General features: G+C 30.7%; 1 protein-coding gene across 2 annotated transcripts; it reads right to left on the minus strand.

The window, feature by feature from the left end:
- Nucleotides 1-1,450: 1,450 nt before the first annotated feature.
- On the minus strand, nt 1,451-5,951 carry LOC137810614 (uncharacterized protein At4g28440-like). 2 transcript variants are annotated; one of them, XM_068611983.1, is made up of 3 exons: nt 5,820-5,951; nt 5,033-5,265; nt 1,451-1,955 (listed from the first exon to the last, which is right to left on the minus strand). In XM_068611983.1, exons 2-3 carry the CDS (start codon nt 5,253-5,255, stop codon nt 1,765-1,767), a joined length of 414 nt encoding a protein of 137 aa, XP_068468084.1. In that variant the 5' UTR covers nt 5,256-5,265; nt 5,820-5,951; the 3' UTR covers nt 1,451-1,764. The 2 variants fall into 2 exon arrangements, with proteins under 2 accessions (XP_068468084.1, XP_068468083.1); XM_068611982.1 differs by having other exon boundaries at nt 5,784-5,935.
- Nucleotides 5,952-13,294: the final 7,343 nt, after the last annotated feature.

Below are 13,294 nucleotides of genomic sequence, written 5' to 3' on the forward strand. Positions count from 1 at the left end.
AAAAACATTTGTCCCAACATTACTGGATTGTACATTTCTCGTCATTAATTATGTTTCATTTCGCTCAAACTATTTAATGTAACATTGAAGAAAATATTAAATCATGATCAACATATACTTATTTAGTATTGTCTTATATCTCTTATATTTATTTCGTTTGAATTATTTTTTTTATATCTTTTATTTTTATCTTATTTTGTTTTGCCTTTATTTTATATCTTTTATATTTTTAGTTATTATTTTTTTTCTGTCATTCTTTATTTATTTCTCTTTTTTGTTTTTATTTTATTGTTATTGTTTTTATTTTCTATAATTATTTATTTTTGCATTTTTTTCTTCTCATTTTTAAGCATTAAGTGTAGCATTTGCATTAGTTTTTTTTTAAAAATTTTACATTTAGGATAGACACTTCAATATTATTTGTGTGTCCACTATTAATTAATACTAATTGACTTTGGTTTTTTTATAATTATTCGTATATTTTATACTTGAAATTAACATGATTACATCATCAATAATAATAAAAATAAATATTAATTTATGTTTATAGATTCAACTTTTATGTTGTTGTAGGGTTTAATTTATTGTTTTCTTCATTTAAAAAAAATTAAACTAAATAATTTTAATTTATTTTTTTATTTTTTATTTTGTAAAAACTCATTTCTTTATTTATTAACTATATTTCTAATTATTTTAAACATTAAAAATATTTATTTTTAATGTATTCAAAATTAAAATTATAAAAAAAATATTATTTATTTATTTATTTTTGAAATGGTGTTAGATAAGAAAATAAAAAATAAAAGGGTGCTAGATAAGGAAATAAAAACAAAATTGTGCTAGATAGAAAATAAAAATAAAAGAGTGCTAGATAGAGAAATAAAAGTGTAAATGATGCCAGATAGGGAATTGATTCTTAAGTAAATAAAATAAAAAGTTAAAAGAAAGAAAGAAAGAGGAATGGAAGGAAAAAAAAAAGAAGATAAGATGAATTAACCAAAAGATATAATGAATAAAAATATGTATATCCATTAAACTGTCTCGGTATTATTTTCTTTCCAAATAAAAGATGTGTAATAAATAAAAACAGATGAATGGATTCCAACAATTTTGATTGCCTCCTTAGTTTTCTGCATGACAAAGGAGAAGTCTTTTTTGATAATTTTGTATCTCTCCCTCTCTTTTCCCTTTCACTGGTTTCCTTGCCTTACAAATGATACAAATGAAAAAAGTAAATATTAAAACAAAAATTCAAATGCACCTAAAAGATAAATTTTTAAGCGGAAAGTTTGCATCTAAGCTTCTCTATTCAAAGAATTATTTACTGCCATTTTGCAATAACAGTAAAACAAATTCAAAACTAACTGATGATGTTGCAATACGATCCTAGATAAACTTCTTGGCGCAAGAATTCAGAGGGTAGAACGATAGATTGAGACTAAACGAAGGGTTACAAAAATATAAACATTCACCTGCCATATATAATATTCTGATACACATAATCCAAAATTGTCAACAGATAGCATAACAAAAAGCATGTTCTGGAAGCCAATTCTCATATTTTTGTTGCACTAACAGTCACCGTCTGTTCAGTGGTTGAAGCTACAAGAAGTTGCAACAGTAAGAAGCAGTGTTGGTACTATACTGGCTTCTCAAATCTCTATTCCTAAACTGAGGCGAATGTGATGGCCATGCTGAGATGTCCCATAGACAAACTTGATGTGTTTTTATTCTAAATAGAAGTTCCACAATTTCCAAAACAAGTTATTCCACAACAACATTCACCAGTTCGTACTCAATAAGAGACAAGTTATTATCTTCCTTCACAGTGAAACTAGCAGCTTCTGTGACTTCAACACGGCCCCACTTGTCAACGGCAAGTCGCATTGATCCTTTGAACATGTCAATTTTCGCATTACGAAGGATCACAGTAGAGCCCTCTTTCATCAAATCCACTGAAAATGTGGAACCACAACAAAATGTTCAACATCTAAACAAAACTCTACTCATTCATCATAGGCATGCACAATATATTATTTGCAAAACAAACATTTTAAATCATACTTGAAATATTTCTTTACATGCCCATTTAATCCGAATTTTCTACATAAAAACATTTTTAAATTATTCTTCAACTACAAACATGGAATTCATTTGAACTTTCACATTATATACAACTAGAAAAGTGATTAAATAAGAATGCCAGAGTAAAGGACACGAGACAACAGTAAGGTGGCTAAAGGGAATGGTAACTAAATATAACAGAATTTCCATGAGGTAGGGAGAAGAAAGGAACATGCGAATTCTGTTATGATGATTAAAAGGAGAGAAAAAGTGACAGCATGGTAGACAGGAATTGGGAGGAAAAGGGATGTACTTGGGTTAGAGGTTCTGTGTACCTATACAGCTCTAAATCTATCTTAAATTTTCTGCACTTTTCTGTTCTTTTAAGGAGCTAGTCTTAAGTGATTTTAGGGGAAAAACAAATTCACATCCATAAATAACTCATTAATCACTCTATTTAAAATTCCAAAACACTTGTTTTTTAAGAATTCAGCAATTTTTTATCCTAAGTGGGAATTATTTTTCCTATTAGTTGCCAAAAATTAAGCACTCCAAGATATATTATCACCACAATATCATGAGAAGACTGAACTTCCTTTATTAGTAACTCCAATGGTCCAAAAACATGTTTGATACAAAGTCGGGTCTTTTTGTATGTGAAATGTCCCTTAGTCTTAATGTAAAAGAAAGTAATCAGTGAGTATAAACTTCCATTTCATACTTTTTACTCATTCTAAACTTCACATATGCAAACATAGGGAATAAGAAAAAACCTAACTGACTGGCAAGTCAATTAGTTAGACAGTTACATGGGTCAGTTAGGTAGTTAAGAGTTAATTGCTATAAATAGCAGGGTAGATAGGCAGTAGTAGTTTTTAGCAAAAACTCACTGTGGAGGAGGAAAGGACTGACACTCTCAGGATTCCCAGAAGTCATTATTACATAATAACAGCTCTTTTTCCTCTATCCTGCTCTCCCCCCACCTACTGTTGAGTGAATTCTATTAATTCTGGTGCCATGTATATCAATCAACTAGTAGCAAAGTTCAGATCTTGGAACTGTGAGTGTCTAGAACTGATGGGAATTGATCAAGGAATTCAATGGTGGGCAAAAAGATGTAGGGAAGACTGGAAACTATGGAGAAGATGTTGAAAATAAGAATCAAGATTCTGAGAGACAATGTGAATGTTGGAAACTTCGATGAAAGAAATGATGCAGAAGATTGTGGGTTCTTTGGAAGGATGGGTGTTAGTTGGTTCCATTGGTGGAAATCTAGCAACCCAAGATCAGCTTGGGAGGATTGCAATAGTGTGACTTTGGTGAGGTTTCACTAAGTTTCCTTTTGTAGTGTTGAGGCTGAAAGACCTAGTCCAGCAGTTAGAACAGTAGAAACAAGTTGCAGAGCACCTTATCCACACTGCTTGTGTTAAAGAAAATAAAACACAGAGAAGAGTAGAGGTGGTATTCAACTGTTTGTAGTTGACATCGTGGGGTTGCTGATATTATGGGGCTGCTGCAGTGGTTGGATTCAGATTTCAAGGCATTGTTTGGACAAGATCTACCCTGGTTGAAGGGGACAACAAATCCTTCAAAGTTGGAAAAAGAGGTCAACAGGTTGACTCAGAAACATGATAGGCTGTTAGATGATTTAAGGCAGGATTTGTTAAAGGCCCAAAGCAGAATGAGAATTCAAGTTAATAAGTATGGCAGATGTGTTGTGTATATTGTGAGTTAAGGTTTATCTAATTTGCGACCCTCTAAAATATGTTCTCCAGACGGAAGACTGAAGACCAAATCAAAATCCCAGTCCTCATTGTTATGGCCTTTTTCATGTTATTTAAATAATAGGTCGAGACAAATAAGCTGAATTTTCAGGAGGACCGTAGACTTCTCCCAGATTTTTGTGTAACCCTCCTCGAGAAGGCATCAGTGCATCACAGTTTGTTCAACCTCTTGCCCTGGCCTTAGCTGATGATGTGGAACTCTAGTTTAACCAGAAAATGTGATTTCAGGCAGGCAGTAGCAGGTGACGATTTAGAAGAGTTGATCAAGAGGCACAATCTCCCTCCTTCTAAAGACATCAGGAAGCAGAATCTAATCTACAGCAGGCCTTAAATAATCTTCACCTTGAGGACAAGGTGGATTTTTTTTTCTGGGTGGGGGTGAGGGGTCATCATAGAAAGAAGGGACCAATCACAAAAGTGTATTATAAAGGTACTAAGAAGATAACAAACCCAACTGATCCACAAGATCAATTATTTAGGCATTTGTCTGGGCCAGTTAGGTTGTTAGGAGTTAACTGCTATAAATAGCAGTGTAGATACTGCAGTAGTAGGTTTCAGAAAACTAATGGAACTGAGAATCTGAGTAGTCATTACATAACTGCAGCTTTCTTTTTCCTCTATCCTGCTCTCTCTCGATAGTTTGTACATCCGTGTAGTGTTGTATGAATTCTTTTAAAACTAGCTACCACTTGTATCAGATTCTCTTTTGGGTTCTACACTTCTCAGGCCTCAGCCAAAGGGTGAAATCAAAAGCAGGATTGAGGTATTTTCAAATTTCAATGCAGACAATGAAGGCAATCTTGCATCTGCATCATCCCTTAACATCGGGTTCACAAAGTATACCCCAAACAGAAATTACAAAATGGCCATGAAATTGACAAAATAAAGCACATGATACATGACCACAGACAAAACACAAGAAGAAACATCCAAACAAAGATTCAAGATTCCCACAAAATGTACCAAAAACACTTGACACATGACATGTGAACACTGCATGCAAAATCACCAGAGAACACTCCTTCCTCCAGACAAAGAAAAGATTAATCCAACAATAATGTAATATACAATAATTCGATGACAATAACAATGCCACAATGCAGTAAGGGAAAGTTGTATTTTGGGGCAGCTTTGTCAAAAAAACATGTGTGTATATATATATATATATAAGTGTGTGTGTGTACCTTGATCATTTCTGGCAGTAAATATGATCATTCCAGTCTCATCACCAACCAGACATTCAGCAATTCGCATTTGACGGGATTGAGGACCTTCGGAACGACCTTTCTGCATCACCATCTTAACATTGACCACCTTCACTGTTAAAGTGTGCCCACTCGTTCCTGGGCGAAGCTGTTCGACCTTAGTGAACACTGGCTTCCTCAATCCTGGTTTTGAATCTGCCATGTTTCAAATCCTATACAAAAGCCACAAAAGCATCCACTGAGATAACATAAAAACAGCAGTAATGCACACTATGCCAATCTTGTAAGATCTTAACAAATAACCTAAAATCAAAGGTTTAAATTAACAGTTTCTGTGTACATAGGTTTTGACATGAAATGCTCGCTTATCCAACCTTTGTCATCCAAAATTTTCAGCTAAGGGAAAAACCTAGTCAACCGGATGCGAACTAAACCTATCGGAGCCCGTAAAATCAACCTAACCTAACCCCAGTTTAAAGGGTAAGAAACTTTTGGAATTTTCGATATCTCTAGGGCAAATATTGATAATAAAATCAGATTAGTGACAAGGACGAGCATAAGATCCAAACTCATACCAACTTTCTAATTCCAACAAGCATTCAAACAAAACTCATAGGAAAAAAAAAATCGACAAACCCAGAAGTAAAAGGTGAAGTGTTTTTACATAAAATTCGAGATATTAAAGTAGAGAAGAAAGTAATTGATTGAAGAAAAGGGGGGCGAAAATTACAGAGAAAAGCGAAGGTATTGAAGATTGGAATGTGACCTGGAAATTGGTGTGATGAAAGAGAGATCTGAAACTGAAAGCAAAAGTGAGACTGAAACTGAGACACAAGCGTCGAGGTCGGATTTTAAGGAGATAAATGCAAGGTAACATTTATCAACCTTGAACAAAAACAAAATTAAGTAAATAAATATTTTATTTTATTGCTTAATCTTACATCACATATTAAATTTAGATATCACAATTTGTCGAGTTTTTTCTTTAGATATTATTATTCTCACTTTTATTTTTCTAACAACCACTTTTTTTTTCTTATTTCATACTCTTTTGTTTTTCTTTTTTTATTTAACATTGTTTCTTTCTATGATTTTATTTTGTATTTTCTAAAAAAAAAGTCCTCTTAGAATTTGATTTATGGGAATAGTGTTTTTAAAACTTTTTACTTTTTTTAAGAAAAAAATATATAAAATAGAATAAAAAAATTTAAGAACCAATAAAATAAAATAAAATAAAAAGTAAAAAGGAATTAATAAATTATAAATAATTGATCATTTTAATTTTAGATGCACTTAAAAAAATAAATGTATCGATTGTAAAAAAATAAATATTTTTAATGTTTTAAATAGTTAAAAATATAATTATTGAAGAAAGAAATGAGTTTTTATAAAATAAAAAGTAATAAATTAAAAATATTTAATGAAAATTTTATTTTTCTTAATAATGAAGAAAATAAAAAATTAAACATTATAACAACATAAAAGTTGAATCTATAAACATAAATAGATATTATTATATTAATAGCAAAAATATTATAGGAACTTTTTAATAAAACATTTTTTTCCTCTTTGAAATTCGTTTTTGTCCTTTATAAAAATATTGTATGTTTTTAACTTTTTTCTAATTTTAAAACATACAATTTTTAGTCTTCAAACACTATTTAACCATTATTTTTCTTTGTGTTCATTTAAAGTATATATGTATAGTAATAAATGAATAGTTTCGGATATATAAATTATATCATACTAAAATTCATAATAAATAAATATTTTTTAGAGATAAAATATATTTTAGGTGATGATAAATAAAATTACATTTTAAATAAATATATTTTTAATTATTACTAATTTATTATTAAGAAAAGGTTTAATTACATTTAGAGCCAATAGTCAATTTAGTATAGTGATTTTTAAAAGAATCACTTTGGTCCCTAAATTTTTTAAAATATATTCAAAATGGTCATTTATGTTAAGTTGCACCAAATGACGTTAAGTGGTGCTTATGTGGCAGAGATAAGGGGTTACGTGGATTGCAAAGTAGGTGACACATCATTTTTTTGTGATTAGGGTTTGGGGCATTAGATTGAATTAGTAGATATTAATAAATTGGGTGGTCGTTAGGTTTCGTTGCGTAAACGTTTTTGGTTGTTGCCTTGTTCCCAGAAATGAATGAGTTGACATATAGGAGGGTCGTCGTTTGTGGTGGAGTCAGTGATTGTGGAAAATCTACACTTTGGCCTCACATATCGGCAAGGCCAATGGCATACTCTTGCTCCTCAAATCACTGTTCTATCACGCATCTTGCAACCGACATTTTCTTACATCCCAACTGCAATAACATCCAAACATGGGTTAATAGTTAAGCAGGGAGGTGGGGAAGAGAGATGGGTGGATTCTCGTGAGGGCCTTTGTAATGTCATTTATGACATGGCATCAATAGCCCATGCACACTCAGAAAAGGCTCGAAAGTTAGTTGCAAGTGTGCCTGCTGAAGCTCTTTCGGTGCTCCTTCCAATGCCTTCTCAGGTTCTCTTGGATTCCTTAAGAAAGGTCCTATTTGATGTGTTTGATCCAAGACTAACAGGAGGGGTGCTGGGAATGCCACCTTTGTGGTACCATCTCAAACTCAAGTGGACTTCATGGAGAAGGATATACTAAAAACTTACCTAGCTTTAGTCAATGCTTATGCAAAAAATTTCTCCGGTTTCTTGATTGAGTTTTTGTTTATGCCCTTTCATTTTGCAAAGAAAAAAAAATATGTATGTGCTTCCTTTCTTTACGGAAAGGTTAATACGTTTTATTTCCCCTGTTCAAATATTGAATTGTAGTTCAAAGTGCATAATTTTTCACCTAAAATGACGTGTCACCTACTTCGCAGTCCATGTAACCCCTTATCTCTGTCACATAAGCACCACTTAACATCGTTTGATGCGACTTAACAAAAATGACCATTTATAATACATTTTAAAAAACTTAGGGACCAAATTCATTTTTTTTAATACCACTGTACTAAATTGACTATTGGCTCTAAATGTAGGGACAAAAAAGGTAATTAAACCTAAAAAAATTAAATTAATTTTAAGGGTATCAATATTTTTTTAGTTTTTTTAGTATTTATTATAAATGAAATTTAAGTATATAATAAATTAAAAAAATTAAAATAATATCTATTATTATAGACTCCTCTCAAATTAGTGAGATAGACAATATTTTTTCAAGTCACCTCTCTACATTTGGTTATAATGATTCACCTTTCTTTTTCAATTGTTTTATCTTCATCAATGCTTGAGGATATGTGGTTTAACTATAAAAAAACACTATAATATATATAATGTACTTCTTCTAGAATAACATTGTTCAAAAAAATTCAAGGAAAGTGAGAATGACCTCAAAAGTTAATGGAAAAGTGAAAGGGTTTGATTTGTTTATGAGAATTGTGGAGGGTGTGAAGCGGGCATTGGAGGTGCTATACAAGCAATTTGAATGACATATTTCGCATCACGAAAACATAATTGATGGTTCCCAATAACCATGAGTTGAAAGTGGTGCAAATAGAAAAAAAAGTCGTCATAGTAGAAAAATATGGAGATGTGACTTGGAAAGATAATGGTGATGTCACTAATTTGAGGAGAGCAAAAGCGACAATAATCTCCAAAATTGTTTAACTGATTGGGCACTTAATATTAAGAATTTTTGTATGGAGTATTCAAAAGGGGGAAAAAACTCAAATACATTAAGAATTCAAAAGTTATTTAAGATTACCAAATATTGAAATTCACATAAATAAAAAATTAAAAAATTAAAAGTTATCTAAATGAAATAATTTATGATAGGCGATCAAGAGAAAATTATTTGTGAACTTATATGTGATATTTTTCAATCGTGTGCAATGTGTATGATAATATGTAGACTTTATCAAGGATGTACTCATTTCACATTATTGTTGATAATATTAAAATTGTTCAATTTGAAAGCAATAAATAAATGAACAGATAAAATATGTTTGATTTGTTAAATAACATGTTTACTAAAGGTAATATGTTGTTAACACAAAAAGTACGAGCAAATAAAATATTGTATTGTTGTGTATGAAGTATAAAAAATCACTCATGTTGGAATGATTGTATAATACGAGAAAAATGATAATTTTGTAAAGGATGTCATGAAAGGTCCTTTTATTTAGGTGTTGTGGTATCTTCCTACAGTTTCAGGGTTGAAACAACTGTTTACTAATGCAAATGAAGATAATCATTAAATGTGTGCAAATGGACGTAAAAAAATTGTCATTTGAGACATTTGCCAATTCTTTACAGTGAAGTTCGACAATGGTCTAAGAAACATTAGGCTTGAACTTGCTACATGTGGAATAAACATGTATGGAAACTTGAGTTGGAAACATAGTTCATGATCTTGTGTTGTTAGTGGTTTACAACTTACCTCCATGGTTATATATGAAACACACAAATATGTTACAATGTCTTTGATGATCTAGAGTTCAAGACAACTAGAAAATTAAATTGATATTTATTTAAGTATACCGGTTGAAAATTTGAAAAAGTTATGGGAGGAAGACATTGTTATATTTGGTTGGTATGCACATGACCATTTTAAGTCTTGTGAGATGTTATTTTATATAATTAATGTTTTTTCAACATATGTATGGTAGTTTGGGCAGGTACAACATTAAGGGTCAGAAATACATGTTTTTTATGTGAGAAAGACATATGTTATCATCAACTATAATATGGAAGAGTTAGAGAAAAACTACAACATGGAAGAAAAACAATGTACCTTGGACACGAAAGATTTCTTAGTTATAACCATCACTTTTATAAAAAACATTGAATGGGTGTAAAAGGAGTGAGTTAGCTCTGACAACCTTAAGTGGATCAAAAGTATATGAAGACATGAAAGACATATAACTTATGCTTAGAAAGATGCATAAACAAACCATAAGAATAAACACATGGAAGAAAATCTCAATCTTCTTCAATCTTCCATATTAGATAAGGATGACAAAACAGGACAACAAAACTTGTTTTAGCCTGATCGACCATCAATATGCAAAAAAAAACAAGGTGAGACAGGATAAAAATTATAATCCACCTTACCATTTTCTTCTTCTTTTATTTTGTTATGTAAATATTTTCTAAGTTTTTAATTGATTAATTAATGCCTCCAATTAGACAAATTAAAAGGGTTATTACCTTTACATGTTAAATTATTTCATTGTAATTAATAATTTGAACTTAAGTTGTAAGTGTTAATGATTAAAATCACAATATTATTTCATATTTGAATCCTTCAAATAATATAATACAATAAAGTTATTTTTTTTTCATTAAAAAAAGGGTCGCTTAGTTAACTTATGTTGTTATGCCAGGTTGGCAAGTTAGGTAGAATAGGCTAGAGTGAGTAAGCAAGCTAAAAATGTCAATTCGTCCTACTAAATTAATGGTGGGTCAACTCCTTGAACCTAACTTGCTTTGCTACCTTTAATTGAAGGTGTTTGATGTGAGACATCCTACAAATGTCATACATGTAGAGAAAAATGTGTGACAATATTATTGAAACACTTTTAATATGTAGGGAAAAATGAATAAGGTAACAATATTCAGTTGGTTATGGTTGAAATTATTATAAGATAATAACTAGTTTTACAATCTCATGGTAAGAAAACACATTCACCTCTAATATATACACATTGTCTAAAAAGAAAAAAGATGTTTTGTGAGTTTTTCCGAAGACGTGAAGGTATTATAAGGTTGCTATTCAAATGTCAAAAGACTTGTATTAATGACAAATCTAAAGTTTTTTAGTTTAAGTCTCATAATTGTCATGTCTTGATGTACCAACTTCTACTTGTGGCTATTCAAAAATATTGTTTAAGAGTATCATATATGTTGGGTTCAATAATGTCAAAGTTCAAGAGGGGGGTGAATTGACCTTTTAAAAGTTTCGCGCAAAATCAAATTTTATCACAGTACACATAAAATAAGTCGATTTATTTGTAAATGAACAGATTTATTTTGACACTGTTTATGTTTGAAAACGTTTATATCAACCAAGTTATTCGTGAGATTATGCAGATTAATTTGCAAGCCACACACACTGATATTAGAGAGAAAACAATGAACAGCAAAAACAGTAACCTTCAATTTTTAAGCAAGTGATAAAGGTTCAATTATTAGCTTATCAATCAATTGGGTAACCTATCACAAACAAGTTGTTCCAGTTGTAATTAACAGTTCATATAACTTCTTAACAAAACCAAACTGATTTTCCAGAAAATAAGAACAGTATGAACAAGCCTAGAAAGAACAAATTTATTTTTAATTGAACAGATTCATTAAGCGAGAATTCGAGTGTAGGGATGAAGAGAGATGAACACACAATAGTTATATTGGTTCACTCAACTGAGCTACATCCAGTCTCACCTAATCCAAGGTGAAATCCAGTAAACAAAATGTATCAAACATACTTACACAGCCACTGTTCTTGAACCCTACAAGAAACTTGGCACACTTGCTGAAAAACCCTATTTCAGCACACACACTCTTCAAGAAACCCTATCAAGAAGAGTTTACAACCACACTTTTACAAGAAAAGAAATATGAAACGAATACGAGGATGGAGAAATCTGCCTTAAACCAGTAGAACAGATTGCTTAAACAGTAGCAACACCTCTCACCAAGCTTTAGAACAAAACAAGAACAAGCACACTTTTGATTTTTGAAATCTTTCAAGAACACATGCTAATTCTCTGTAAATCCTCAATTCTCTAATGTAAAACTTGTTTTCTCAAATGTATGATCGATGTTTAAACGCAGGAACAAGTTTTCTTTTTATAGAAAAACAACTTATAACAGATTTTCAAAAAACAGTTAAAGCTGTTATAAAAAGAACATATTGAAAATAAAATGAACAGATTTATTTTCAAATGCAGTTAGAGAATTTGTTATGTGAAGGAGACTCAGTCAACCATTCTGGTGCAGGGAAAAAACGAAAAACCGTTTAAGATAAACATGACACCAGATAAAAAAGAATCTATTCATTTACAAATGAACAGATTTATTTTTCAAAACTATAACAAAAGACTTAACTATCGAAACACAGTCGTTTTGAAAGAGAGAAGACTTAGTCAAAATACTTGATGCACAAAACCTGATTTTCAAGAGACTTAGTCAATGCATCAGTTTAAAAAAGAATTTGTTATTTGGAAAAGAACAAATTTATTTTTATGCAGTAAAGGTGTTTTTTGTAAAACATGTGAAAAACAGTTTAAGAAATTTGTGCTTGCTCTTATCACATGGTCAGGGGTCCAGAGGTGAGTTACTCAGCAAAAAGCCTACTCTTAAACAACCTCTAACCTATACCTAAGACATTCTTAAAGCAAATGTAAATACACATGAAATGTACACAAATGGCTTCATCAAACACATGTCTTGAAGGGGCAGCAACCATCTTCAACAATATATGGCTTGACTAGATTATGTTTTTTTTAGTAAAATATGTAGTAAAATTATTGATCCTAAGAAGTTGGATTAGATAGAGAATGAGAATGTAATTATCCTTTATCAATTGGAATTCTTCACAATTTTTTGATATCATGGTCCACTTTATTTAATCAAATAAGTTAAACTTTATTGTTTGGTATTCTTATGATGGATGTACTCTATTGAACAATACATGAACATCTTAAAAGGGTATTTAAAATAGTAATATTTTTCTCAAACTTCAATTATTGAAATATATATTAGAGAGAAAGTTATTTAGTTTCATGTATAATGTTTGTCAGACATTGAAGTTGTGGGGTGTCAAAGTCTCGTCACCATGGAAGAGTTGTTGGTAAAAGTACTTTAATATAAAAGTTATGACGTTTGTACATGATGAAGTTCTTTAAACATGTTTTTATATACTAAATAACACTAACAAATTCATGTCATGCTTATATGCCCACAAAGACAATGTGAAAAAATAATAATCCACAAATGGCTAAGAATTGGACAATGAATGAACATACAATAGTTTTTTTTTTTTTGAAGTGGTTTAACAAATTTAAAACGACAATATAATTTTTTATACATTGAAGGATTAAGATGTGAACCTAACTTGGATGACCTTTTTTGGAATGGGCATGATATATACTACTATTAGTTTTACACAAAATTCAAAAAGTGAAAAAACACCATGCTAAATAGAGGAGTAATGATCATGGTGAAATCATTGCACTTCTTTAAT

Source organism: Phaseolus vulgaris, chromosome 2 (assembly GCF_000499845.2).
Source record: "Phaseolus vulgaris cultivar G19833 chromosome 2, P. vulgaris v2.0, whole genome shotgun sequence".
NCBI classification, from domain to species: domain Eukaryota; kingdom Viridiplantae; phylum Streptophyta; class Magnoliopsida; order Fabales; family Fabaceae; genus Phaseolus; species Phaseolus vulgaris.

Coding starts and splice junctions, on each gene's coding strand:
- LOC137810614 (XM_068611983.1), bottom strand. CDS start 5,255: ATGGCAGATTCAAAACCAGGATTGAGGAAGCCAGTGTTCACTAAGGTC. Junction 1,956..5,032: donor TACTGCCAGAAATGATCAAG/GTACACACACAC, acceptor CCACATTTTCAG/TGGATTTGATGAAAGAGGGC.